Source organism: Siphateles boraxobius, unplaced genomic scaffold, assembly GCF_051911475.1.
Source record: "Siphateles boraxobius isolate OS27281-9 unplaced genomic scaffold, OSU_SipBor_1 22, whole genome shotgun sequence".
Classification (NCBI taxonomy): domain Eukaryota; kingdom Metazoa; phylum Chordata; class Actinopteri; order Cypriniformes; family Leuciscidae; genus Siphateles; species Siphateles boraxobius.
The window spans coordinates 16,695,474-16,720,467 of NW_027508833.1; the positions used below are offsets into that span (position 1 = coordinate 16,695,474).

The following is a 24,994-nucleotide window of genomic DNA, read 5'->3' on the forward strand; positions in this document are numbered from 1 at the left end:
TGTATGTGGTAATTTGCTATCAGGAGGATATTCTATACGTTAACGGACATATTTTGGTAGGCTGAAGTTTTGCAGTCATTTTCAGAGGGTGGAGTTTTGTTGTAGCTTCGCGCTGTCTATCAACCAGGAAGTCCTCAATAAGACATATTTCACTTTCCAGATGCAAAGAAATGGCGTAAGTACAATCATATTCATCATTGATTTAATGCCATGTATGCGCTATTAAACTGACGCGAAAGCAATTCTGATGTGCTGTTCACCTGTTCCATGTCAGTTTATTTATCTCACGATAGTTGTTGTTGGCATGTTTCCAAGTGCATGTGGTTCCTCTTTGTGTTGCAGTTTCTGTTGTTATTAATTGATTTTAGTGACATTTTAAAATCGTTTCTGACATCAAATATGAACTTCGTTGCTTTAATATAATGTTTGCATAAAGCTGTGCAGAATTAATGGATAAGTTAAGTGGAGAAAATATTTTTGACAACACGAATGCTTCCAGATGCATGTTGTTATCTGTGATGTGTTTCTGTGAAATAGCATATAATAGTACATTATGTTCTTTTTGCTTTCTTCTAGTTTGGGCATCTTTCTGCCATGAATAAGAGGAAATCTTGTGCTCACAGTGTTGTAAAACCCACTAAGACTCCTAGGACAGATGGTAAAACACATGTTCAGGATGAGGAGGAGGTTGATGAGGAAGATGGAGTCCAGCAAGATCACTCACTCTCTTCTTTGGTCAGTTTAATGATTTCCTGAACAGAACCTGATAAGGACAATGGTGCATTCATAATGAACATTACTGTGACAGTTCTGGTCCAAATAACATTTATCCAGATGTGTAAAGAGTACTTGAAAACCATTCTTAAGTAAAGGAAAAGTACAGATACCTTACACCGAAAATTATATTACATTACAAGTTACAAGTCACCCGTTCTAATGCGACTTGAGTAAAAATCTCAGAGTATCTGATTTTAACAGTACTAAAGTATTTTTCTCGTTCTGAACGTAGGCTCAAAGATGCACAATTTCTCAACACCTAAGAGACATGCCAGTGAAAAACAAGAAACAGTTGTTTTGTGAGGAGAGCAATCACGTTTATTTTTCTAAAATCAAACTAAACAGAACAGCCTCAGTTAAGTCTCGGGTTAAGCTCAAGTGCTCAAAAAGGGCTGCAAGGGATAGTTCACCCAAAAATGAAAATTAGCCCATGATTTACTCAAGTCATCCTAGGGACTTTATGACTTTCTTCTTTCAGACGAATACAATCAAAGTTAAATAAAAAAAATTCCTGGCTCTTCCAAGCTTTATAATGGCAGTGAATGGCCATTTCTGTTTTGAAGTCCATAAAAGTGCATCTATCCATCATAAAACTGCTCCACACGACTCCGGGGGGTTATAATAAAGGCATTCTGAAGCGAAGCGATGCGCTTGTGTAAGAAAAATATTCTAAAATTCAATAAAATTTAAATTAAATAATATTCTAGCTTCCGGCCAAATGGCCATAAGCAGTCTACTTTGTCTAAAGCGCAACTTGTGGCGTCGGAAGTAGCGTAGTGCGTCATAGCGTAGTGTAAATATCAGCAGTATGTCGCGGTTGCGGTTTACACTTAAGTGGAATCCGTATGTTCGTTTGGCTGGAAGCTAGTTATTTTACTTTATGGCGTTTTAAATATGGATATTTTACATACATAAACGCATCGCTTCACTTCAGAAGGCTTTTATTAACCCGCCAGAGCCATGTCGAGCTCTTTTATGATGAATGGATGCACTTTTATGGACTTCAAAACAGAAACGGCCATTCACTGCCATTATAAAGCTACATTCACTATTCATGTTCACAAGTTTGGGTGAGTAAGGGCAAAATGCACAAGAGATAGGGTGCTTCTCATTTCTTATTTGTGCATCCTCGTTTCCTTTCCTCGCTTCCTTTCCTCGCGTCTTACCTCCGTCCCCTTAGGATGCGAGGGAAGGATACACCTGTGTATCCTCGATTATGACTCCTCAGGAAGCTTCCTCGCTCCTCGCCTCCTCACGGCACAATTAGAGAATCGAGATGTCCTTAAAGATGGCTGAGTTTGATCGGTTTCCAGGTCACGGTCTGGAGGACGGAGGAGCGAGGAAACAAGGAAGCATCAATTTGAGAATTGAGAAGCACCCATAGTACCTTCAATGCCCAGTAGATAGTGAAATAACTTCTATTGTAGCAGAAATAAAATGCTGCAGAAGAAAATAGGTGATGTGCAAAATGTAAGGAGTAATTGCATTACTCATCACAGATGTATTGGAGTAAAGAGTACATACTTATTCAAAAATGTAGCCAAGTAGAGAGTAAAAGTATTGTTGATGCTCAGTAAAACTACAAAGTAGCCAAAAAGATAGTTAAGTACTGCAACTGATTACATTGCTTTAATACTTAAATACTTTACGCCACTTAATTTATCTTGTGCTGTTTCAGAGTGCCGGAGACATCGGCGTGATAGAAAGTATCACTTTAAGGAACTTTATGAGCCACCATTCGCTTGGACCTTTCAAATTTGGCCCAAATGTTAACTTCATTGTTGGGAACAATGGAAGTAAGAATTTCTTTAATTCAAATTTATATAATATGAATTATTTGAATATACAATACGAGTCAAACATTTGGAAACACTGGAAAGAGTTTAAAATAAATTGTGCCTATATATGAGATTCCTTACCAAACCGTTTTTTAATGGCTGTTATTGAAGCAGATTGTGAAGGAAATGCTAATTTCATAGTTTTGATGACTTGACTTTACTGTTGTCTTAAAATGTGCAAAATACTCTAAGCTGGGAAAAGTGCCATTCTGACAGCACTTATAGTGGGTCTTGGTGGAAAAGCAACTACAACCAATAGAGGAACATCTTTGAAGGGCTTTGTGAAATATGGAGAGAGGTTAGTATATTTTAGAAGGAAAGAAGCACTAATATTTCTGTATTTTATAAAATAATGTTTTAATCTTTTTGTTTACAGTTCTGCAGACATTAAAGTGAAATTAAAAAACAGAGGAAACGACCCTTATAAAGGTGACATTTATGGAGACAGCATCTGCATTGAGCATCGGATCTCAAGTGATGGTTGCAGGACTTGTAAAATCAAGAGTAAAATGGGTAATAGACTTCTGTCGACAGGTTTTATCAGAAACAGGGCTTCCTCTCTGTTCACACATATATTGAGATTTGCTCTATTTTTAGGGCATGTCATTTCCACAAAGAAGGAGGAGTTGACTGCTATACTGGATCATTTTGGCATCCAGGTACTTTTTGGGGAAAAAAATCAGCTCTCATATAGTACAATTTTATAAAAGATTTCATGTTCTTTTAACTATTAGTAAGTAATTATTTTTGGTTACATTTTGGCACAGGTCTACATCAGTCAATTTAGTTACAAATCTAGTTGTTGTAATAATTTTGTTGTTTAAAGCAAAGCACACAAATCTGTAATGTCTTTATTTCTGTATTTTATTTTACAGGTTGACAATCCTGTGTCAGTCCTTAATCAAGAAATGAGTAAACAGTTCCTGCATTCAAAAAGCGAAGCTGACAAGTACAAGGTGATTTATTTTTCCTATATTTTTTAGTATATATTCTTATATATTTTTCCTTTTTTACATCTATTCAACAATCCTTTTTTCCCTGAAGTTTTTCATGAAAGCAACTCTTCTGGAGCAAATGAAAAGAGACTACATTCACATCAAGCAGACTAAAGCCTTGACACGTGACCAGGTGGAAAGACAAGAGGAAGTGAGGCTTTACTCATTATATGTTAATTCATTAGTCATGTATCACTCTTTAGTGTTTCTCACACTTATCCACCCACAATGCACCACTGTGGTAACATCACACATATGTCTTATCTCTATATTTTTAGTGTCTCAAAGATCTCAGGCAGTTGTTCTTGCAAAAGAAAGAAAGATATGAGCGCCTGTCGTCGCTTGACGATATGAGACAGACTCTGGAGGAGATGAAAAAGAAGATGGCGTGGTGTTTGGTGCGTTATTTTAGTGTATCTTACTGAAGTGTGAAAAGTTCTCTGTTAGAGAGTCTCTGTTAAACAGTGTCTCTGTTTGTTGGTTATAGGTCAGGGAGAAGGAGAGACAAGTTGAACAGCTGAAGGAACAAATTGAAAAAGAAGAGTCTGATTGTAAAAATGAAGAAAAACTACATCTCTGTCAGGTTTGTGTGATTATTGATTTGGGTTTGTTTTATATGTTTTACTACCATTTAAACATCATTGTTTAAAAGGTGAAGTGTTTTAATTGATGATTGTTACAGCTTGCATATATTAATATATACAAATAAAAACTCTACTGACCCCTAACGGTAGTGTGTGTGTGAATTAATCAGCACAACTGTCTTCATAATTGATAATAATTAGAAATATTTATTGAGCAGCAAATCAGCATGCTGCATTTAGAAAGATTTCTGAAGGATTATGTGATAATGAAGACTGGAGTAATGATGCTGAAAAATTCAGCTTTACATCAAAGTAATACATTACATTTAAAAATATATTCCAATAGAAAACATAAAAATTATTAATAAAATTATTACAGTTTTTTTTTCTGTGTATTTGATCACATAAATGCAGTCTTGGTGACCATAAAATACTTATTTCAGAAATATTAAATCTTGCCAACCCCAAACATTAAAAAAATGATTACACTTTTTGCTTTTCAGAACAAAGTTTCCACTGCTGAGAAGAGATTACAGGACATCCAGATGAAGCTTTCCACGCTTAGAGAAGAGCAGGAACATTTGGCAGAGGAGAGCAATAAAATGAAGGAGGAAATTAAAGTCAAAACAAAAGCACAGAAAAATCAGGAGGTGAGATGTCTTTGTTTTCTCTTTCTGTTTGTTATTGCTTCTTCCAATAAAATCATAAATTGACACATGCTCACATGTATATTTTAATATCTCAAGCTACATAATACCTGCCTTTTGTTTTGATGAAGACTTGCATCTCTCCACATTTAGAATAAACATTTAACATAACAACTGAGCAACTTTGCCTGTTTGTAGTATTTATTATTCTTAAAGGAATATTTCACCCAAAAATAAAAATTCTTCCTTTTTGCATTGTTCTGTGGAGAACAAACGATGTTTTGAAGAGTGTTTGTGCTTTTTTTTGCCCATGCGGTGAAAGCATAAAGTGACAAGGGGCTGTCAATTAATAATAATAATAAGTTATTAATAAATAAATAAGTTATTAACGAAATCATTATAAGTACTAATAACTCTTAAAGGGTAAGTTCGGCGTTTTACAAGTAAAGTCCTGGTTTAATATCGTTTCTGATTAAATCGAACGGTTAAGATTAAAATTTCGACACATGCTGCTGTCCCGAGAATTTTAGGTTTTTGTGTTAACTATTTTTTTCCAACGCGGGGTGGGGGGTGGTGCAAACACAAAAACCTAAAATTCTCGGGACAGCAGCATGTGTCCAAATTTTAATTTTAACCGTTCGATTTCATCAGAAACGATCTTAAAACAGGGCTTTACTTGTAAAACGCCGAACTTACCCTTTAAGGGGGTCGCACACCGGATGCGCGGCGGCTGTCCGTGGCGCCCAGCAACAGCTCAGGATCTTGTTCAAAATCCTGCCGAACCACAGAGCGCCGTTTACATAGTTTTACATTAAATGTACATTTATTTGTCTCAAATCGTCGTTAATGTAAATACTGACTTCACCCTGTGCTGCAATATACATTTAGTTTTACTTGCATTCACAGAAATCAGCTGCTTGAATGAAAATTGTTGATGTTATCAGACAGACGCAAAAAAACAACAACTAATGAATCACTCAATTCTCATTGGCTACCCGCCAACGTGGCAGGTAGATTGACAGTTTTACCCGCCAATGGCAAAATTCACCCGCATTTGGCGCATGGTCAGGTGTTAATTTCAGGCCCTGGTCGCATCGCATCAAAAGCAAATGGTGCCATTTATAATCACTGACGTTTTCTAAACTGGATACAGAATACAGATGCGTGGTCAGTTTCTGACATAATAGACGCAATTGAGACAAATGGAAGAGGGAAAGAACGTTAGCTGTGACGCGTTCAGTTTAAACAGCTCAAGGATCCCAGTGTCTGGAAAAAGTGGATGGTTTATTTTAATGGCGTCCCGGATTGCGTCGGAGGATTATATTATATTATATTATATGTTTGTTCAGAGCATTTTGTTTTTGTAAACGATGCCAAGGCACAGTGTAAATGGAGAGTTTGCAAAGAAACTTTTAAAATAATAAAAAAATCCTTGACATGACCTCTTTAAATAATGCCAAAAGACTAAAAATATTGCTCAACACATGTATGGACTACTTTTATGCAGTTTGTTTGTCAGCTCAAGTCATTCGCTTTCTTTCTGAATGGAAAAGAGCAATGTGAACCTTTTCATTTTGTGTTGAAAAAGAAGAAAGTCTTATGGGTTTGAAAAAGATCTGATGTAGAGTAAATGATTATACGGTTTTAATTTCTGGGTGAAATATAACTTTAAGTTAGCTGCTTGCTTTAAGCAGGGTCCTTGTTGATTTCTGAAGAGTTTGTATAGGTTTTTTAGATTGCCAGTTTTTCAGGTGGTTTACTTCCGCGCTGAGAATAAATTGAAACAATTAGAAAAGGAGCAATGCCTTCTTCAGGAGAGAATTCACAAAATAAGTCATGGGTGAGTCCATTTGTTGAGGGAACACCTCTAATTTTAGGCTTTCTGTTTTTCCAATTTTGTGACAGTATGTTTCATGTCATGCTGTATATTCTATTCTTAGGGCGTTTTCACACCTATCTTATTTGAAGAGTTTGGTTAAGAACCGGTTGCGTTTTCTTCCTTAGTTCAATTCATTTAGGCATATATGAACTCGGCAATCACACTCGGATCCGCACCAAAACAATCACTCCGAGACCGCCTAAACTCGGCCCAATTGAAAACAAACTCTGGGGTGGTTCGGTTGAGGCGAGAAAGCGATCCGACCCAACGGACCAACAAACCAAGCGGTATTACAATTCATAATAGGAAATGTGTTATATGAAAATCAGCATTGTAATTCATCTGAAAGGATTAGCCAATTAGCGCCAAGCACCGCCCACTGCCTGTTGATTGGCATTTGTGAAATTTCCTCTATTATTATGAAAAAAATCTTCATTCGTAAATTCAGCATATTATTATGAAAAACAGCTTTTTGAAAAAGCTCATTTTATTATGATTTAAAAAAAATATATATTTAAACAGTAATAGTGTGTGAAAGAGGATATTGTGAAATATATCAAACAAGAAATGTTGTTTTTTCATGGAATTTTACAAAATAAATAGATACATTTATTAATTGATTGATTTAATTAATAATTAATTATTTCAGAATAAAGTGGTGCATTTAATTGTTGTTTTATTGAATTCTTAATTTAGTGAATTATTTAATTTTGAGTAATTTGGTCCTCCATAACACGTGACATGGTACACTTTAAAATATTGCCTTGTGAAAAGCAAATCTAATCAAGAAGAAAATGCTACTTTGTAACAAATTAAGTCCCTGTTTCGGGAACAAAGCAAGCGATCTACAGGTCTGAAAACGCTCTTAGTTTTACAAAATCTACAAATGAACATGTAGTTCAAGTAATAAACTAATTTGACAATGCTGTCAATGTCACGTTTTTAGCAGTGGCAGAAGAAGTCATGAGACTGAGCACGCACAGCATCTAAAAAATATATCTGCCTTCAAAAAACAACTGGAAAAGCTTGAGACAGAGTCCAGCACTCTGAATCAAGAGATTAAGGACAAACAACAAGCTCTGTTTAAAGGAAGAGAGGAATATGATAAACTGAGGTAAAGTCTGGCAACTTCATTATTTATGGGGCTTGTGCCTTTAATTGACTGGACAGTGAGGAGGAAGACAGGAATGTGGTGGGACACAAGGCATATTCAAACCTGCTTTGCCATAAACACAATGTCTTTAGTGTGTTACATGAAACGCTGCAGTACGGCTTCCACAAAGTCTTAAAATGTACCTAAAATGTAAAAAAAGGCACCAACTTTTGTGATTTAAACAATATTTTATATTGTGAAAACATTCTAATTTGCAAAAACATCTTCTGTACTTTCAGAAGAAGTAACAATAAGAGTAAAATGTAGTGAAGTCTGTAAAATTATTAATTTTTTGCATTTGTGTAAAAATGCGTGACCCTTTTAAAGACAGAACCACCTTTACATGCCGTAGTGAAAAAAATACCAAAATGTATTTGAAATACATGTATTTTCTACTAAGTATACTACAAAAACATTAACATATATACTTAATATAAGTACCCTACAATTGTACTTTTGGCGTACTAAATTTAAATACTTTAAGTCTGCTAAATTGCAACTACTGATTTTCTTCTTAATGCACTTTAGTTATCCAGAAATAGTGCTGAAATCCAACTAAAGATATACTTAAGTATATTTGATTGTGCTAAAATGAAACTATTGCAAATATACTTTAGGTGCACTTTAAATATCTTGCATTTAAAGAGTGATATAATACAGAGATCATACTATCCTTACTAATAGTGATATTGAAACACATTTTAGACTTAATATGCTTTGTGCAATAAAGAGGTCCTCCAAATAAAGTTTGATTATAATATTAATATCAGTAAGTTTTAAGCGATATTTCAATAAATATGTTAACTTATTTGTAGTATACTTAGTATGAAATAAATTAATTTTAAATACATTTTGGTATAGGTTTTTTTCACTAGGTTGATCCTTACTTCTTGCTGTATTTTGATATATTATAGTATTGGAGTTTTTCTTCTTTTTTAGCATGGAGGAAAAAAACATCCAGATCTCTCTGGAGTTCAAACTAAAGAGAAAAAAGCAGCTAATGGCCAGCAGATCAAACAGACTGAAACGGTTTGGTGATCACATGCCAGAATTGTTGGAGTTAATCGACAAAGCCTTCGGTCAGGGGCGATTCATCAAGAAACCTGTGGGACCAATAGGTGAGAGGCATGCCGAATCTTCAGATTATTCACTGAAATCTTAACAAACACAAACCAAGTCATTATTCACCTTTGTTGTTGAATTGACCATTAATAAAAATAAAAATAAATCTTCTTTAGGTGCATGCATCAGCCTAAAGGATCCCAGTTTAGCCGTGGCTGTGGAGAGTTGCTTACTAGGTTTCATCAAAACCTTTTGCTGTGACAATTACAGGGACGAAAAAGTCCTGCAAGGACTGATGTCATCGTATTTCCCTAAAGGCAGTAGGCCTCAGATAATCGTGTGCCCATTCACAGACCGTGTTTATAACGTTCAAGGCCGGTAAGAAATATTTGTGTCCAGAAATGGGAGTTTCTGGAGACCAAGGTCTTATGTATTTACGATAATTATGATGTTTCTCTTGTCAGTGGAGTCCATCATCCTGAGTTTCCATCAGTGCTGGACTGCCTCAATGTCGAGAACCCAGTGATAATAAACTGCCTCATTGATATGAGGGGCATTGAGTGCATTCTGATTATCAAAGTAAGTCGACTCCAAATATTTATATGCTAAACCATGCAGTTTTTTTCATTGCAGATTTATAATTATTATAAAAATTTTTGGTTACACTTTATTTTAAGGTGTCATTATTACAGTGTAATTATATAATTAAGTACTGAGTAACATTAAGCAACTACATGTACTTACTATAGGATTAGGGTAGGATTAGGATTTGGTTGAGGGTTAGTTGCATGTAATTATGCATCATTTACTGTTGTTACTATTGTAATTACATGTAACATATGTAACAAGAACACTGTAAAAAAAAGTGTTACCAAATTTTTTTAATATATATATATATATATATATATATATATATACTGTATCTTATGCTCACCAAGGCTGCATTTATTTAATCAAATATACAGTAAAAACATTTCTATGACATCTCTCTGAAGATTTTTAGCATGGTAATGGATATGACAATGTTAATGTATTTGTTCTTTGGCGGAATAGATCTGCTACGCTGCTGCTGCTGAATTTCTGTTTTTGTAGATTATTGCTGTTGTTGTAGATTATTGCTGTTTTGTAGATTATTGCTGCTGCTACTGCAGAACAATAACAGGAACTTGTTACTGCCGACACATACATTGATACTCTGCTATGAGTATGTAAGACATACTGCTGCTCCACAGATAGTAGGGCTGTAACGATACACCAAACCCACGATTCGATTCGTATCACGATTTTTGACCCACGATTCGATTCGTATCGCGATTCTATCACGGGGGCGGGGCTTGAGGGGGCGGGGCTTGTGGTGAAAAAAAGAGATTTTGAGAGAAGAAAAAAAATACCGGTATTTTTATTAAATAACATTAGGAAAAACCTGTATAATCTAAACACCAAAGAACCATAATAACTATGCAAATTATTATACTATACGGCAGTGTAGGCTGCTGCTTTTGGGCTGTGTTCTGTACTCCAACTAAATTGATTTCGGGATGGTGCCGTAATATGCATCTGCATGTTGGACGTGTTGCCGGTCAATTGAGGATTAATTTAATGCACTTTCTGAGAATTTATATTTCAAGTTTTGGCTGCAAATTTCACGTCCATAATGCTGAAATTGCCAAATTTTAAATAATTTATCCTCAACTAGTTTTGTGGTGTAGGTCTACGTAGGCTATTTTATAATGTTAACTTCAAATAATACTAATAGTAATTTAAAGATGTGGTAGTTCTCATGGGCCTGAGGGGAGGGGAGGGGGGAGGAGGGGGGGGGGGATCCCCCCTTTAGGTGATTCTCATGGGGGGGATTTTTTTTGTTTGAGGGGAGAAAGGGGGGGCATTTTTTCCAAACAAAATTATTACATTTATCTTGCCTAAATGTTTGCGCTCATTGCATTTTTACAATGGGGTAATAGCCTATTGTTGTTAAGAATTTACACATCACAAGGAAGCTTGATTTAAATTGTTTAATTAAATTGAAAAAAGTAGCACAAATAAATACAATAGAATAAAGATACAAATAAAGACAATTAAAGAGAAAAGTTTTTGAATAGGTCTAACACTAGTATTTATATACAGATACTGAATAAAGTAATCAAATGGAAAATAACACTGGGTAGTATTTTAGTCCTGAATAAATTAAATACATAGGCTATTAATCCTGATTCCTTTAACTTAAAGCCATCTTTTGTTGTTTTGACAACAAAATTAATGACAGACACATATGGCTGCCGTCACTTTAAGAGCTAGTGCACGGATCCTGTGTTCATTATACTGGCATGCGTTTTATGTTTATTAAAGACAAAACCGACTATAGCCTATTTAGAGTATAGCCTACTCACAAAGACCGAAATTGACAATTTTGCGTGTTAAAGCAATATAATCCGCGAAAAATAGTTACTAGCCAGCTGTTTTTGAGGCGGATTTTCTATGAATGTGCGCATAGAAAATAATCTCAGAGAGCGCGCGAGCACTGATTAGTTTAAAATCGCTTGAATGTTTAAACTGGTAAGACTTAAAAAGACTTCAGTCACGATGCACTGCTGGCCCGATTGTGCAAGTGAATATTCCGTCATGTCCCGACCTTACAGTCTATGGTCCCGACTCCAAAACGCGAGTGTGTATTATCGCCGCAGCGCTTGATGCCTGCCTTGCACAAAACATTATGAGAAGAGATAGAAGACGCGCGGCACCGCTGAACACTCACGCTGTTTGTGAAATTGCGTCTGGAAGATAGTTGTTAAAAGAATGATTTTATTTTATTATCTGTGTGGATTACGATTGCGGGAATTTCCCACATTATAAATGGGAGACCTGCGGGAATGATTAGAATTATGCGCTATACCCGCGCCGAAATTCGAGCCCTGGTTCTGGACAGGAAGGATAACTCTGGGAGTTGGAAGGGGTGTGATCGCGATTCTGCCTTCTCACATCGCGATACAGGATCGTGGACCTGAGTATCGCGATTTCGATTTTATATCGCGTATCGTTACAGCCCTAACAGATAGCATATATCAATTACCCCTAGCAGATCTACACAGGTGGAGCTGGGGAAGGTGGAGGGTTTTAGACGAACGTGCTGCAAACTGCTTTCGTGAATGATAACCAGCCATTTAAATGTTTAGCAGCAAGCTCATTGGCTGCAGGTGCGACATGAACCAATCAGATTGTGCCAAGTGGTTAATGTTGCAAATACCATCAGCTTGCGTTAGGTACCCATCAGCCTGTGCGATCTAGAGTTTCATGACAGAACTATGTATTAATATTGTGAATTATTACAATGTAAAATAATTGTTTTTTTATTTTAATAAATTTAGAAATGTTATTTATTCCTGTGCTGACAAAGCTGAATTCTCAGCATCATTACAGTCTTCACTGTCGCATGATCCGTCATAAATCATTCTGATTTTCTGATTTAGCGCTCAATTATTATTGATAATATTGATATTCAAATTGTAGTAATATTTCACAGTATTACTGTTTTTATTATATTTTTCTTCAGATAAATGCAGCCTTGGTGAATGTACTGTAAGAAACTTATTTTAAAAACAATACAACTTTTGACCGCATGTGTGTGTTTATATGTATATATTTATTTATTTATTTATTTATATAAAATGTTATTGTTTGTTTTTTGTTACTTGATTTTGAGTTACTGGCCGTTTTTTTCCTAAACAGGACCATGCTCGTGCAAGGAAAGTAATGCAGGGTTCTACACCGCCGCGGAATTGCCGTGAAGCCTTCACTGCAGGTGGTGATCATGTGTACTATAATCGGTCTTACACCCCTGACAAGGAAGTACTGGTCAAATATCTTGGTGGTGACCCAGAAGCAGAAATACGGCAAGTGCAATCTTTCACAAATATACATGTAATAATCTTTTATCGTCGTTTTACTCTAATTATACCTGTTTGTTGACAGTTTTATGCAAAATAACTTGAAATACACTTGCTCATGGCACAATGATGATAGTTAATGCAAACTCTTATGGGGTTTGAATGAAGCTGCATTTTTTCTTCTTTTTTTTCGTTTACTAGCACAAATCTGTAAGGCATGATCTGAGGAAAATGATGCTTGAATATATTTGTTCTTCTATCTTGATTCACAGTCTAGTGGAGTCAGAGCTGGAGAACAATCAGGCTCAGCTTTTACGGTTCCAGCTTCACTTGAGCTCTGTGAAGGAGGACATTCAGTTCATGGAGGAGAAGTTGCGTAGTGTCATCAGGGCCTGCAAAAAAAATCAGGTACTGAACTGCACAGGTTACACCATTATGCCATCCAAATTCACTTCTGTTGTTATTCCATGTCCAAACATACCTGCATAATTGATGCTGGCTTTAATTTAAACTTCATTTTTCTATTTTTAGCAATGCATAAATGAGGTTAAAGCTTCTATTACCGAACTTGAGAACATTGAAGAGGCACAGGCTGAGGGCATTAGCTCCCTGGTGAGATGTCTATGAATATTTTCCAGGCTAAAAAATGTTTTATCATTTTATGACACAGAATAATATGTGGTTTGTCAAATGTACAGGAAGAAGATGCACAAGAGAATGAGCAGAAGATCGAATTAGAGAGGAAAAATGTGAAAGAGGCTCGAGACGAATTAAAGAATCATGAGAAAGGGCTCATGAATATTAATCAGAAATATAAAGATGTGAAAAATAAAATGGAGCAACTGTCAGATGAGACAGAACAACTGAAGGTGAGAGACAGCATTGGGTGATGGGTGTACATCGCAACACTTAACTTGAATATTATATAATTATAGACTTGATTGAAGAATTCATTTTGATGTGACAAATATTGTTCCCTTTCAGTCGTTTACGTTCAACGTAGTCGATGTGTCGACTGATTGGGATCACGCTAAGGGAGCCTGTCATCTTCAAGTATTGATAAAACGAGCAAATACACATTGGCGTGTGAGCCCGCGGCGCAGGTATAAATACGGAAGTGGATGCACGCACCATTTGTCTTTCGCTTTGGAGCCGATCGGTCTTCACGTCGATGTCTGAAGAGTGTTGAATATTTTCAACGAGCGAGTGTTTCGGTACTTCTTCTGGAAGCTTCTACAGCACACTTCTACAGCACGCTGAAGCAGGTTTTGTGGATAGTTCATGTTCCCATTGCAGGAACATGACTATCGCGTTGTTGAGATCAAGACTCGCCTTCGTCCGCGAAGGTGGAGTCCCCTTTACCACCCCAGGGTGCCGTGTGGGATGGGTGATCGGAGGATTACAGTGATGGCTTCCCCGCCTGGTAACCAATATCTGTGGTCTTCTCACTCCTCTATCACACTGCAGCCGGTGGAGCCCCCCGTTGGGTGCGCTGGTTCCTCTTTAATGGACCAACCAGCCGTTTACTTCGGGGCCCCATCCAAAGGACAGAATGCCTATTGCAGCATTGGAGGGTGAGTTGACCTCTGGAGATGATGACTCGGCTGCGTTATCTCCCTCTGGGAGTGTAACGTTACCCGAGCCAGATCCAGAGATGTCAGGTATGCTGAAACGGGCCGCCAAGGCTGTCGAGCTCGAGTGGAATCGCCCATCGTGTCCCGAACCGTCTCGGTTGGATGATTGGTTTCTCGGGGCAGGCCGTGCTGGTTCTCAGCCCGCCGCCCCAGTGCCTTTCTTTCCCGAAGTGCATGGAGAGCTTACCAGGTCGTGGACGGCACCTTTCTCTGCCAGAAACTGCCTGAGTAGCTACCCTTGACGGAGGAGCGGTGAAGGGCGACAAGACTATCCCTCCAGTGGAGCGGTCTGATGCGACACACCTGTGTCCGGTGGCCGCTGCCTCTTGAACGGGGGATCCTTGTTTCCCCTCTAAGCCCTGTGAGTTCTCGTCCGTTCTGACGGGCAGAGCTTACAAAGCCTGTGGGCAAGCCGTTTCCTCTTTGCATGCTATGGCGTTGCTACAGGTCTACCAGGCCAAGGCACTCATGGACATATACGAGGGTAGCCCAGACCATGCGCTCATAGGTGAGCTCCTCACTGCAACCGACCTTGCCCTCCGGGGCACGAGTGTTGTGACGTGCGCTTTCAGTCTGGCGATGTCCACTTTAGTGGTCCACAACCATCCCACAATGACCACAACGCATCCCTGAAGTGTCAGCAGAGCTTGTGTCAACTAGACTCTCCCCTATGAAGGATCCAATCTGACTTCTGACCTGTAATACTTCCTCTCAGGAGGAATGTGTCTGGTTGGTGCTTACAGAAGTGAGAAAGGGTCCCACTGAAACTTTTCAGAGGCTCCTGGGGCATATGGCAGATGCAGCCGCAATAGCACGGCTTCCTCCATATGAAAACCGCTTCAGCACTGACTTAACGGCCGAGTCCCGAGGTGGCATGCTCCGTGTGACAATCACGCCAAACCCTCAGCCCGTGTTCAGACCTTTGTTTCTCCGGGCCAGCCGTTCCTAGAACAAGTGTCCACCAAACACCGGCTGAGGGGCAACGTACAACAGGCATGCAGTAATGGGGGTCTGGGCGGCCCTCCATATGTGTATCCTCCACATGTTACCTCCCTCCGGGCAGGATGTGGCTTCCGCACCGTTTTCCTTTCCTCGGAAAGGGCACGCTTTCCCAGTGTCGTCCAAGTCTGACTGAGTGGGTCTTGCGGAACAGCAGTAACTTCCCTGGCCTAAGCCTTGTCCTATCTCCGCCTCAATAATGCTGAGGGTCAGGAGGCTTTTGTCTAGACACTGGAAGGTGGCAGCACTAGTGGCGTTTTAATTGGGATACCAATCAGTCGACATGTTGACTACGTCGAACGTGAGCGACTGAAAGGGAAGGTCTCGGTTCCGTATGTAACCCTCATTCCCTGAAGGAGGGAACGGTGACGTAGTCCCGTCGCCACTATTGCTGGACCTCCGCTGACTCCTGGCTCCACTCGGCTCCTTAGCGAAAAACAAATGGCGCGTGCATCCACTTCCGTATTTATACCCGCGCCGCGGGACGGAGTGTGAGATGCAAAGCTCGCACGCCAATGTGCATTGGCTCGTTTTATCAATACTCGAATATGACAGGCTCCCTAAGCGTGATCCCAATCAGTCGACACGTTGACTACGTGTCCGTTCCCTCCTTCAGGGAACGAGGGTTACATACGTAACCGAGACGTTTCCTTGCCACTATTGGTGGTATCACTAAAACTATTACTGCTGGTTTCTTACAGTCATGAAAAGCTGTTTTGATTTGAATTATTTCTGACTCTTGCATTAAAATCCCCAAGTGTCGTGTGCTAAAAATAAAATAAGAAGTGAATATTGAAAGATGTATTTTTCTTGAATAGGAGGATCAAGTGAAGTCAGAGACTGTGTGCAGTAACCTCGATCAAACCATGAAGGTCTTGGAGAAAAAATTCGAGGATCATCAGGCCAATATTCAGGCCATGAGAGATGAGCTGTCAATCAGAGAAGAAGAAACAAAGGTATTCACTTCTTTTTTTTCTACCATATAATATAATTCTCTGCTATTAGAAAATTTACAAATTGTTCATCCAAACAGCAGTACATATTGTACTTGTTAATTGCCTGGAAATTGTTTGTTGTGTAGGATTGTGAAGCCAAAGCCAAAGAGATCTGTCCTGTGCGACAGCAGGTAGATCAGAGTGCCAGAAGTATTGATGTTGAGATCACACGCCTGCGACAAAAAATCACTACGCAAGAGAGCAGCCACGGTGACAAGGAACAAGTTATCCGGTATGCAAGACAGTGGTTAATAGGAAGTTCTAGGTTCAATATAAATTAAAGGGGACCTATTATGCTCTTTTTCAAAGTCTTGATTTTGTTTTTGGGGTCTACTAGAATAGGTTTTCATGCTTAAATGTTCAAAAAACACATTCATTTTCACATATTTGACATTATTGCAGCACCTCTGGGGGGCATTTCCCATACAACGACGTAACTCGCTGCTTAGCTACCATAGTACGATGCATTGATGAAGAAATCAACTAGTTAGTTGCGACTGTTTCCCGAAACCATATTGTCGCAAAGTGGTCGTTTAACCACGTTGGTTAATGATGTCATGCACGTGTTGGAGTAATAAGTTGTTTTAATTAATCTGTTTGAAATCGCATTAATGTAAGATGTTTTGCTATAAATTACGTACATGGCATCTGAGGACTATTTCTCATTTTTCTCTGTTATTTTGCATTATTTCTACATTCAATCATAGGCTCTTACGTAGTAGAGCACGTTCGCACATGCACACTCTTCAACAAAGATGCTTTAAATCTCTTGACAAACTAAAAGACGTGAATGACATTTGTATGTATTCTAAATAAAAGATACAGATTCTACTGAATGTCAGGTTGCTTTTTTTTGCTCAAGATAAGGATTTATTGAGTCCAAACAAGAAACTGCTTCTAAACTGCAGTGTGTTGTGATTGGTCAACCGCTTCAAGCATGTTTTGGAAATGTATATGGCTTTGGCAAGAATTATTATAATGAGGAATATTGTGACATGTTCGTTCCTTGAAGAAAACTCAAGACTACCATCGAGGCGTTTCAGGGAGTTCAGAAACTGATATAGAGAATAACTCTCTTTGGAGTGACTTTTTGCTTTGGAACTTTGCAGACCTTTTTCATGCTCAACATTAAACACTAATGAAAGTTGAAAATGTAAAAAAGCATAATAGGCCCTCTTTAAGACATTTTCGTCCCATTTCCAGTTTTGCTAATAAAAAAAAATTAAAACTGTGGTTATTTTAACATACTTATACATACAATAGAAATAAATCATGTCAGCATTTAAAAGAATATACTGTATGTGAAGCCTGTATTTTATTCCAATTGATTTAACTTTTTTTGTTATCAAGTCTGTAATAAATTATTGACACGTATCTCTTTTTTTTTCAGAGAGTACGCAGAAGCTCACAGTAATTACAAAAGCAAATCCAGCCAGCTGAGGGATCTCAGGAAGTTTATTGATCGTCTCGACAACATCATGATTGACCGTCAGGACCGATACAAATCACTGCGACGGTAACTTACTTAGGCTCCAACTGTGACTGTGACTCCATCTGTGACTTAACAGTGTTATGTTTGGACTTCTCTCCTTTATGTTTGCAGGTTTGAACACAATAGTAGTTTGTATCTGTTTGAATTGTGTGTTGTTTTGTCAGGTCGCTCTCTGTGAGGTGCAAGCTGTACTTCAACAACTTCATGATGCAGCTGCACTGCTGTGGCTCGATGATATTTGACCACGTCACTGAAACCCTTTCCATTTCAGTAAGCTACATTTTCCCATCTTGCTTGTTTTACTCAAATGCTTGACTGTTTCAAATAAATCTTTCTCAACTAATAGGATGAATCTTGTGAAAAACGTGTCAATGGTCATGTTTTTTTTTCTCTAAAGTCAGAAGTAAAAAGAGTTTTTGTACCATTAAGATGTTTTGCATCATAACATTATGTCCATGGATATTAAGTAAATTTTCTCCTAAATTCTTGATACTAAGTGTAATGCATCCAAATGTTTTACTTCTGAGTTTTTCTATATATTCTCATTACTGGAAAAAAAACATTTTATTTTGTGATTTTATAAATTAAAATCAGCATAAATGAAATGGAGTACAACAAATACTAAAATGATGAGTAAATAAATACTTGACACTATTTTCACAATACTGTAGAGAATGCTTTTTCTGCATTACAGAAATGCATTAAATGTTTTGACATTCAAGAAGTCTCTTATTAGCCTGGCATACCAGACCCACATCAAGATGTTAGGTCTGGGAACTCTCCATTGGCATGCCTCAATCCGAGGGGCAGGATAAACGGTTGTCTTTCAAATTCCCTTTGCACACAATAGGATAGCGCTACAACCAACCAGAGCAACGAAGAAGGTGACGTAGTCAGAGTGACGGAGTCAGAGTCAGAGCAAAGCCGTTCTTTGTTCTTTTTTCAAAGAAAAGTTTAACTTCAAATCTTCCAGAGTCGTGGCCAAAGCCGAATCGAAAGACCGCTGTTCGCCAGCAGCAGCAGCAGCCATTCTTTGTTTTCAAGTAGAAGGGAACCATCGCAACTCTGTCGTCATTATGTTAAGCCCGCCCGCCGACTCTATACACGATCTGATTGGCCTGACCAGTTTTTGGTTTTTCCAGCTCGCAAGTCAACAGAGATTTGCTAGACTACACTGGCTGCAAAATAATTTTTGCTGCCGCTAGGGTGCATCTAGATTTCTAGGCTAGTCTCTTATGCTTATCAAGGCTGTATATTTATTGATAAAAAATACAGTAAAACAGTGATATTATGAAATATCTTTACAATTTAAATTAACTGTCTTCTATTGTAATATATTAATGTAAATCATTCGTATGATGGCAAAGCTGAATTTTCAGCATCATTACTCCAGTCTTCAGTGTCTTATGATCCATCATAATATGTTGATTTGCTGCATTATCAATGTTGAAAACTGTTGTGCTGCTATGTGTTTTTATAGAAAACTGATGCATTTTTCATATTCAGGATTCTTTGATGAATAGAAAATTTATTTGAAAAAAAAAATTTGTTTGTAACATAATTGTCTTTACTGTCTTTGACCCATTTTACTGCATTCTTGATCTTTCTTTAAAAAAATAATCTTACTCACCTCAAACTGGTATGTAATGGTAGTAACCTAACCCTAACCCGGAATGGTAGTATCTGGGTTCTTTTGTCATGTTTGTTAAATTGGTTTTCCACAGGTGAAACCCCCAGGTCAGGAAAAAAACAACGTCAGTGACATGCGTTCCCTCTCGGGAGGAGAGCGCTCTTTCTCCACTGTCTGTTTCATTCTGGCACTCTGGGAAATTACTGAGTCACCCTTCCGGTGCCTAGACGAGTTTGATGTCTATATGGTACGTGCCTATATAATGACTTTGAGGACATGTGTCATGTGTTGAACATAAGAATTTCAAAAGTAAAGGAAGGTTTAATAAAGCTCTTTTGTGTTTTCAAGGACATGCACAATCGCAGCATTTCAATGAACATGCTTGTGGCGCTTTCAGAACGTCAACATCTGCGGCAGTTCATCTTCATCACCCCTCAGTCCACCAGGTAGAAAAATAAAAGTTTTAATGAAGTCCTCAGACTGTCATAAGGTTGATCTCACTGAAACGTCTTTGATTGATATCTCACCCCAAAATCAAAATAAAAAATTAAGATATGTATATTAATATTTTTCATTAACAAAAAGATTCTCTAGCTGCATTTTAAAAAGAGTAAACAGCATAAATAAAGTGTTTTCTGCTTTAAAAAACAAAATTATTTAAATGATTCCCGCCTAATGCTGCGCTCACACAGGACGTGAATAGCACGTCAAATTCGCGCCTACCGCGTCTAGTTATACGCTTGACCACTTTGAATCCATTCGCGCGTCAAGAACGAAATTGACCTCAGTTTCGTCACAATTGAAACCCGTTGGCGGCCATCTTTTTTATGTTGATCGAGCATTCACCGAGAGAGTCACAGCTCTGTATTTGCTCTGGAGAGCAGAACGGCGGCGTAGGGGTCATCGTCGCCGTATTTGTGTCCACCTGACCCTTCGACCCAGTGTGGCGAGTTTCACCATTTGCTCGCTCCAGGAGCTGCGCCTGGATGACGGCCGCTTTCAGCGGTACTTCCGCCTGTACCGCGCCCAGCTTGATGACCTGTTGTCCCGCATCGGAGCGAGGATCACCCTCGCCCTCATCCACCTAATCTGCCATTTATTTTTGTTTTGATGATGGAGCGAGCCTCCAAAAGTGATTAATCTGTCCTGTGATTTTTCTCTCTCTCACACACAACACTGTCCAGACATGAACTTATAATGCAGTATGTTTGTCTTCACATTATAATAATATTTAATATAATCTAGATATGGAATAAATAGCATTCAATACAAAATGAATGTCTATATATTGAAATCAAGGTTTATGTGATAAAATAGTTGCTTTGTTGTGCATTAGAACCATTACAAAATAATGTATTGAAGCATCCAGATACTTCACCACGTGACAGCAGCAAGCAGCTAGGCTCCTGATTGGTTAACGCGGCGCGAATTGACGCCAAAGTTCAGATTTTTCAACTCGGGTGGCAGACGCAAATTCGCGTCAAACGCGTGAATGCACAAAATGCACCATTCGCGCGTAACGCGCCAGACGCTCAATTCGCGCGAACTTGAGGCACGGATGAGGCGTATTCGCGTCTACCGCGGCGCGCTCCACGCCTCATTCGCACCGCAGGAATTTTTTACGCGCGTAACGCGTCTTTGCATTGACTTAACATTGAAATCACTCGCGCCTGACGCGCTATTCGCGTCCGGTGTGAACGCACCATTAGGCCGTGTGTCTACCAAAGCGTTTTTAGCCGGCTGAAAACGCTAGACGCTCTGCTGAAAACGCCTAGCTGTGGGCGCTTGAGAGCGTTTTGGCAGCGCTGCGTTTTTTCAGTTGAAACGATTCGTAGCTATGATACAGAATAACCGCAGCACAATTTACTTGTAACTGATTTCGCAGATAATTTTGTTTCATACTAAAAATTTATTTTTCATCCATTTTGTTCGGTTAGCTCTGCTGGTTGACGTCGTTGTACATGAAGAATGTTGTGACAGTTGGTCGTGTGGTGTTTGTCCCGCCCCTCCTCCACTCTGATTGGATGGCTGTGTAAAAAGTGACAGTGATGAGCGCAGCATTTTACCCAAAGTTGAACATTTTTCAACTCTCGGCGACCAGTAAAAAACACCGGGCACTCAGCGCTTGAGCGTTTAATACACGCTCAGCGCCTCGTTACGCTCATGGCGTTTAAAAAACGCGACGCTCCCATTGAAAACAATTAGAATTTTATGCCAGGAGCGTGAAAAAACGCTTTGGTGGACACACGGCCTAAGGCATACGTAAAAAAGGTGCAAGGCCTGGTTGAGTTAGTTAGTAGTGTTGAAACTCGCAGCTATGGTAAAGGGGGTGACATTTTCAAAACACGCCTAAAGTGGTTGACCAATTACAACATACTGGTCCAACCGACCAATCAGAGCACATTACGTTTTTCGGAAGGAGGGGCTTCATAGAGACTTGAAATTAACAGGGATGCGTTTAACAAAAGAGTCGTTGGCTAAGTTGATTGTAGAAACCATTGGTGGCAATGGTTTTACAATCTTTGGGAAAAACAGCACTTAGTGTTACTGACAGACTGAGAAGTGAGGTGCTGCAACAATGTCAAATATGTTAAAAAAATAAATAGTTTTTTTGAACATTCAAGCATGAAAACTGAAAAATTACAGTAAACCCCAAGAACATAAGACCCCAAAGACCACAATCTTTGCCTAAAGCAGGTTTCTTGACTACTTGCTTAACTAGTGCGTACATAAATCATTTGCAGACTTTAGTTAATCAAATATGAATTGTAAACTGAGCAAATAACAATCCAAAAGCGTATTATTTCTGTAATGAGAACATTTTCTTTGAAATGCCGATTCTCATTTTTTAAGATGCTTATAATGTGTTGCATTCAAAGTCATTTTCAGATCCAAAACACTGCCTGTCCAGGCAGCACTGAATTCTAAAGTTGATATAATTTTATTATATTATATATAAAAACTTATTATATATAAATATTAATGTTTTTTTGCATTATCTTTCAGCCATCTGCCTAAAAGTGCCAATATTACAATCCACCAGCTTCAGGATCCAGAGAAAGTTGCAGAGGTGGAGTGAGATGTGCGATAGGCATGGACATTGCCTGGAGAGACTGTACTTAAAGTTTGCAAAGTTTATATGCCATGCCTGTACAGTTTATGCATTTGCTTTTATTTATTTTTAAATAACATTTTATGGTTCTATTCTAGGTCCTTTGCAAAGGACGTTTTAAAATTGCAAAGCGTTCACCTAACATGTGTGATTGTGGACAGTCAGTTTAGTCGTCTTGCTTCCTTCAGAGCATTTCGTGTTCATCTGGTCCTTTGGGAAATGAAAAAAGGAGGTGCAGTTTTTGTTAGCACCTGTTCATGACGGTTTGAGTATGTTTACAGCTATTTGTCAGTTTAAACCAGCATCCTCTGTAATGAACCACAATGCTTTTCGTAGTTATTTCATTTGTGGTCACACACAACTAAGCACCTGCATTCTGAAAGCAACCCATAGATAGTTTATTGATTTTAATCACAATGTCGTCAGTGCAACTATTACATACCGAGTTTAAGACATGCCACAAATAAAACACAAACCTCTTTTTACACAATTAAATGACTGCTTGAATTTGGCTTTACTGTATTAGGTACAAATATTTACAGGGCAAAGATATACACTATTTTTTGGGCATTTGCATTTTGCAAAGATCTCTCTATTCTCCGTCAAAGGTATTGACGCCATCCTGATTGTCACAGGAGGTGAAAGGGTGTTTTTTCCGGCTTGCAAAAAATCTGGGATGCCATATATTTATGTACTTCTACAGAGAACATAAAATATGGAGGATACAAAATTTTGAGAGTAAATTAAAGAGGGTTCTGTGTAGCTAAAAATCATTATTTGAAATGTTGAGAACTCGAGTAGAAATATTGTTTTACAAAAAAAAACGGTCCAATAAAAATGCAGCACAATAAGATTAAATGTGTACCAAACCCATTCTGGATAAGGTTTTGTTGTAAAACTCGGGGAAGTGGATCTATTACTAAACACCCTCCAGGGAAAATTCACTTAAAATGTTATATTGCCCTTTCTGTAATATTACTGAAAACAATTTCACAGGCAACCATTCATGCATGTGACAATGATACCGCGCAAAGTAAAAAAAGAGCATAACGCAACAAGAATGATGTTAGTGGTTGTTTAATGTTTGAAAAAGAAGCGTTTGTTTTATACTGGTTATTAGGTCCTTGTGTCAGTGCAAAATATGGTGAAACCAGCAGAAGCCAATGGCAGATGCAAATAATGCAAAATTTCAACAAAGATGAAGGCAGGGCTGGAACGTGTCTTACTGAAAGCTTTTACAACACAAATGGCAAGTCTTTTAAGAGCAAACATGCACCCAAGGGAGGACATCTAATGGATAGATGAGTAACAAATGTAAATCTCACACATTAGTATTGTTATTGACACTATCGTTTATATAAGGCCTCCCTTGTATTATTTGTCAAGGTTGCCAAAATGAAGAGAGAGTTACACTTAGGACATGCATGCAAATAACTTACATTTATATTCTCAAGTACAAGCACGTTTGGAAGGAGAGCTGCATAAACCTCTCCACCCTCCTTAATTTCGAGTATTGATGTTCAACACGGATTTCATCGTAACATTTAGTGTGACACATTTCGATTTCGGTAACCCAAATTACTGCGTGAAATACAGCAGTAAACGTAGTGTGTGTGATAGGAAGTATTGCAGCTAGAAATGAAATACGGCGGAGCACTTCACTGACGATGAATGCGTGAAAACAACTGGACTTGTCTGATTTAAACGTCTCACATTGTTGCATGTTGGAAATTAAACGGATATACTCTAAACTCTTAAGCATTTAACATTCTCATGCATACTAGTTGTTCAATCACAAGAAAGTTCATTTAAAAGTAGTCCAAACATGTTACTCTTGTGGAAATGAGAGTGGAAACGGATAACTCGTTCAGTCCGGAGCATGCTAGCATGCGCAGCCTCACTTCTGCATGTCGCACTGCAAGAGCAGTACGATGGATGGGTCGCTCTTGGCGGCTTCTTTAAACTCATCTAGTGAGATCTGGTCGTCGTTGTTTTTATCCATCTTGCTAAAGATCCGATCCACTCTTTGCTCTGGTGTCAGACCGTCCTCGTTCATCTTCATCATTATCACGGTTCCCACCATTTTATAAATAGCCTTCACACAGAGGGGAGAAAAGACTCAGGTTTAATGGCATGAGAAGGCTTTAATATTCCAATATACACATCAGAGCATCATTCTTATAAAGTTGAAGTGTGTGATTTCTGTGCTACTGGCCTCACCAAACATATTAGGTTTTGTTTTTGACGTCAGGTGCTTTCAAGTCACTTTCGTCAGAGCAAGATGGTGGTGTACATTCTCTTAATTAACTACACAAA

The 24,994-nt window shown here is 38.4% G+C and overlaps 2 protein-coding genes across 3 annotated transcripts in view; one reads left to right on the forward strand and one right to left on the reverse strand.

Moving 5' to 3' along the window:
* Window positions 1–67: 67 nt before the first annotated feature.
* Window positions 68–23,168, forward strand: smc6 (structural maintenance of chromosomes 6). Of its 2 annotated transcripts, none has more exons than XM_077238780.1 (27): window positions 68–175; window positions 577–735; window positions 2,456–2,573; window positions 2,808–2,913; window positions 2,992–3,128; window positions 3,213–3,274; window positions 3,491–3,571; window positions 3,660–3,761; window positions 3,889–4,008; window positions 4,098–4,193; window positions 4,698–4,844; window positions 6,593–6,681; window positions 7,670–7,834; window positions 8,813–8,991; window positions 9,112–9,313; window positions 9,400–9,514; window positions 12,659–12,822; window positions 13,089–13,224; window positions 13,348–13,428; window positions 13,515–13,685; window positions 16,268–16,405; window positions 16,531–16,676; window positions 17,835–17,960; window positions 18,101–18,206; window positions 19,661–19,813; window positions 19,915–20,012; window positions 22,573–23,168. In XM_077238780.1, exons 1-27 carry the CDS (start codon window positions 161–163, stop codon window positions 22,643–22,645), a joined length of 3,285 nt encoding a protein of 1,094 aa, XP_077094895.1. In that variant the 5' UTR covers window positions 68–160; the 3' UTR covers window positions 22,646–23,168. The 2 variants fall into 2 exon arrangements, with proteins under 2 accessions (XP_077094895.1, XP_077094894.1); XM_077238779.1 differs by having other exon boundaries at window positions 86–175; window positions 7,667–7,834.
* The window catches only part of vsnl1b (visinin-like 1b), an 11,098-nt gene continuing 9,159 nt past the window's right edge, over window positions 23,056–24,994 (reverse strand). The window contains exon 4 of the mRNA XM_077238781.1: window positions 23,056–24,773. Coding sequence (XP_077094896.1) covers window positions 24,576–24,773 — 198 coding nt within the window. The 3' untranslated portion in view covers window positions 23,056–24,575. The remainder of the gene's footprint in view (window positions 24,774–24,994) is intronic.

Excerpts from the sequence above, each read along its gene's own strand:
- smc6 (XM_077238779.1), top strand. Across the intron at positions 16,406-16,530 it reads TCAGAGAAGAAGAAACAAAG|GATTGTGAAGCCAAAGCCAA; the intron begins GTATTCACTTCT and ends TTTGTTGTGTAG. Across the intron at positions 19,814-19,914 it reads ACGAGTTTGATGTCTATATG|GACATGCACAATCGCAGCAT; the intron begins GTACGTGCCTAT and ends TGTGTTTTCAAG.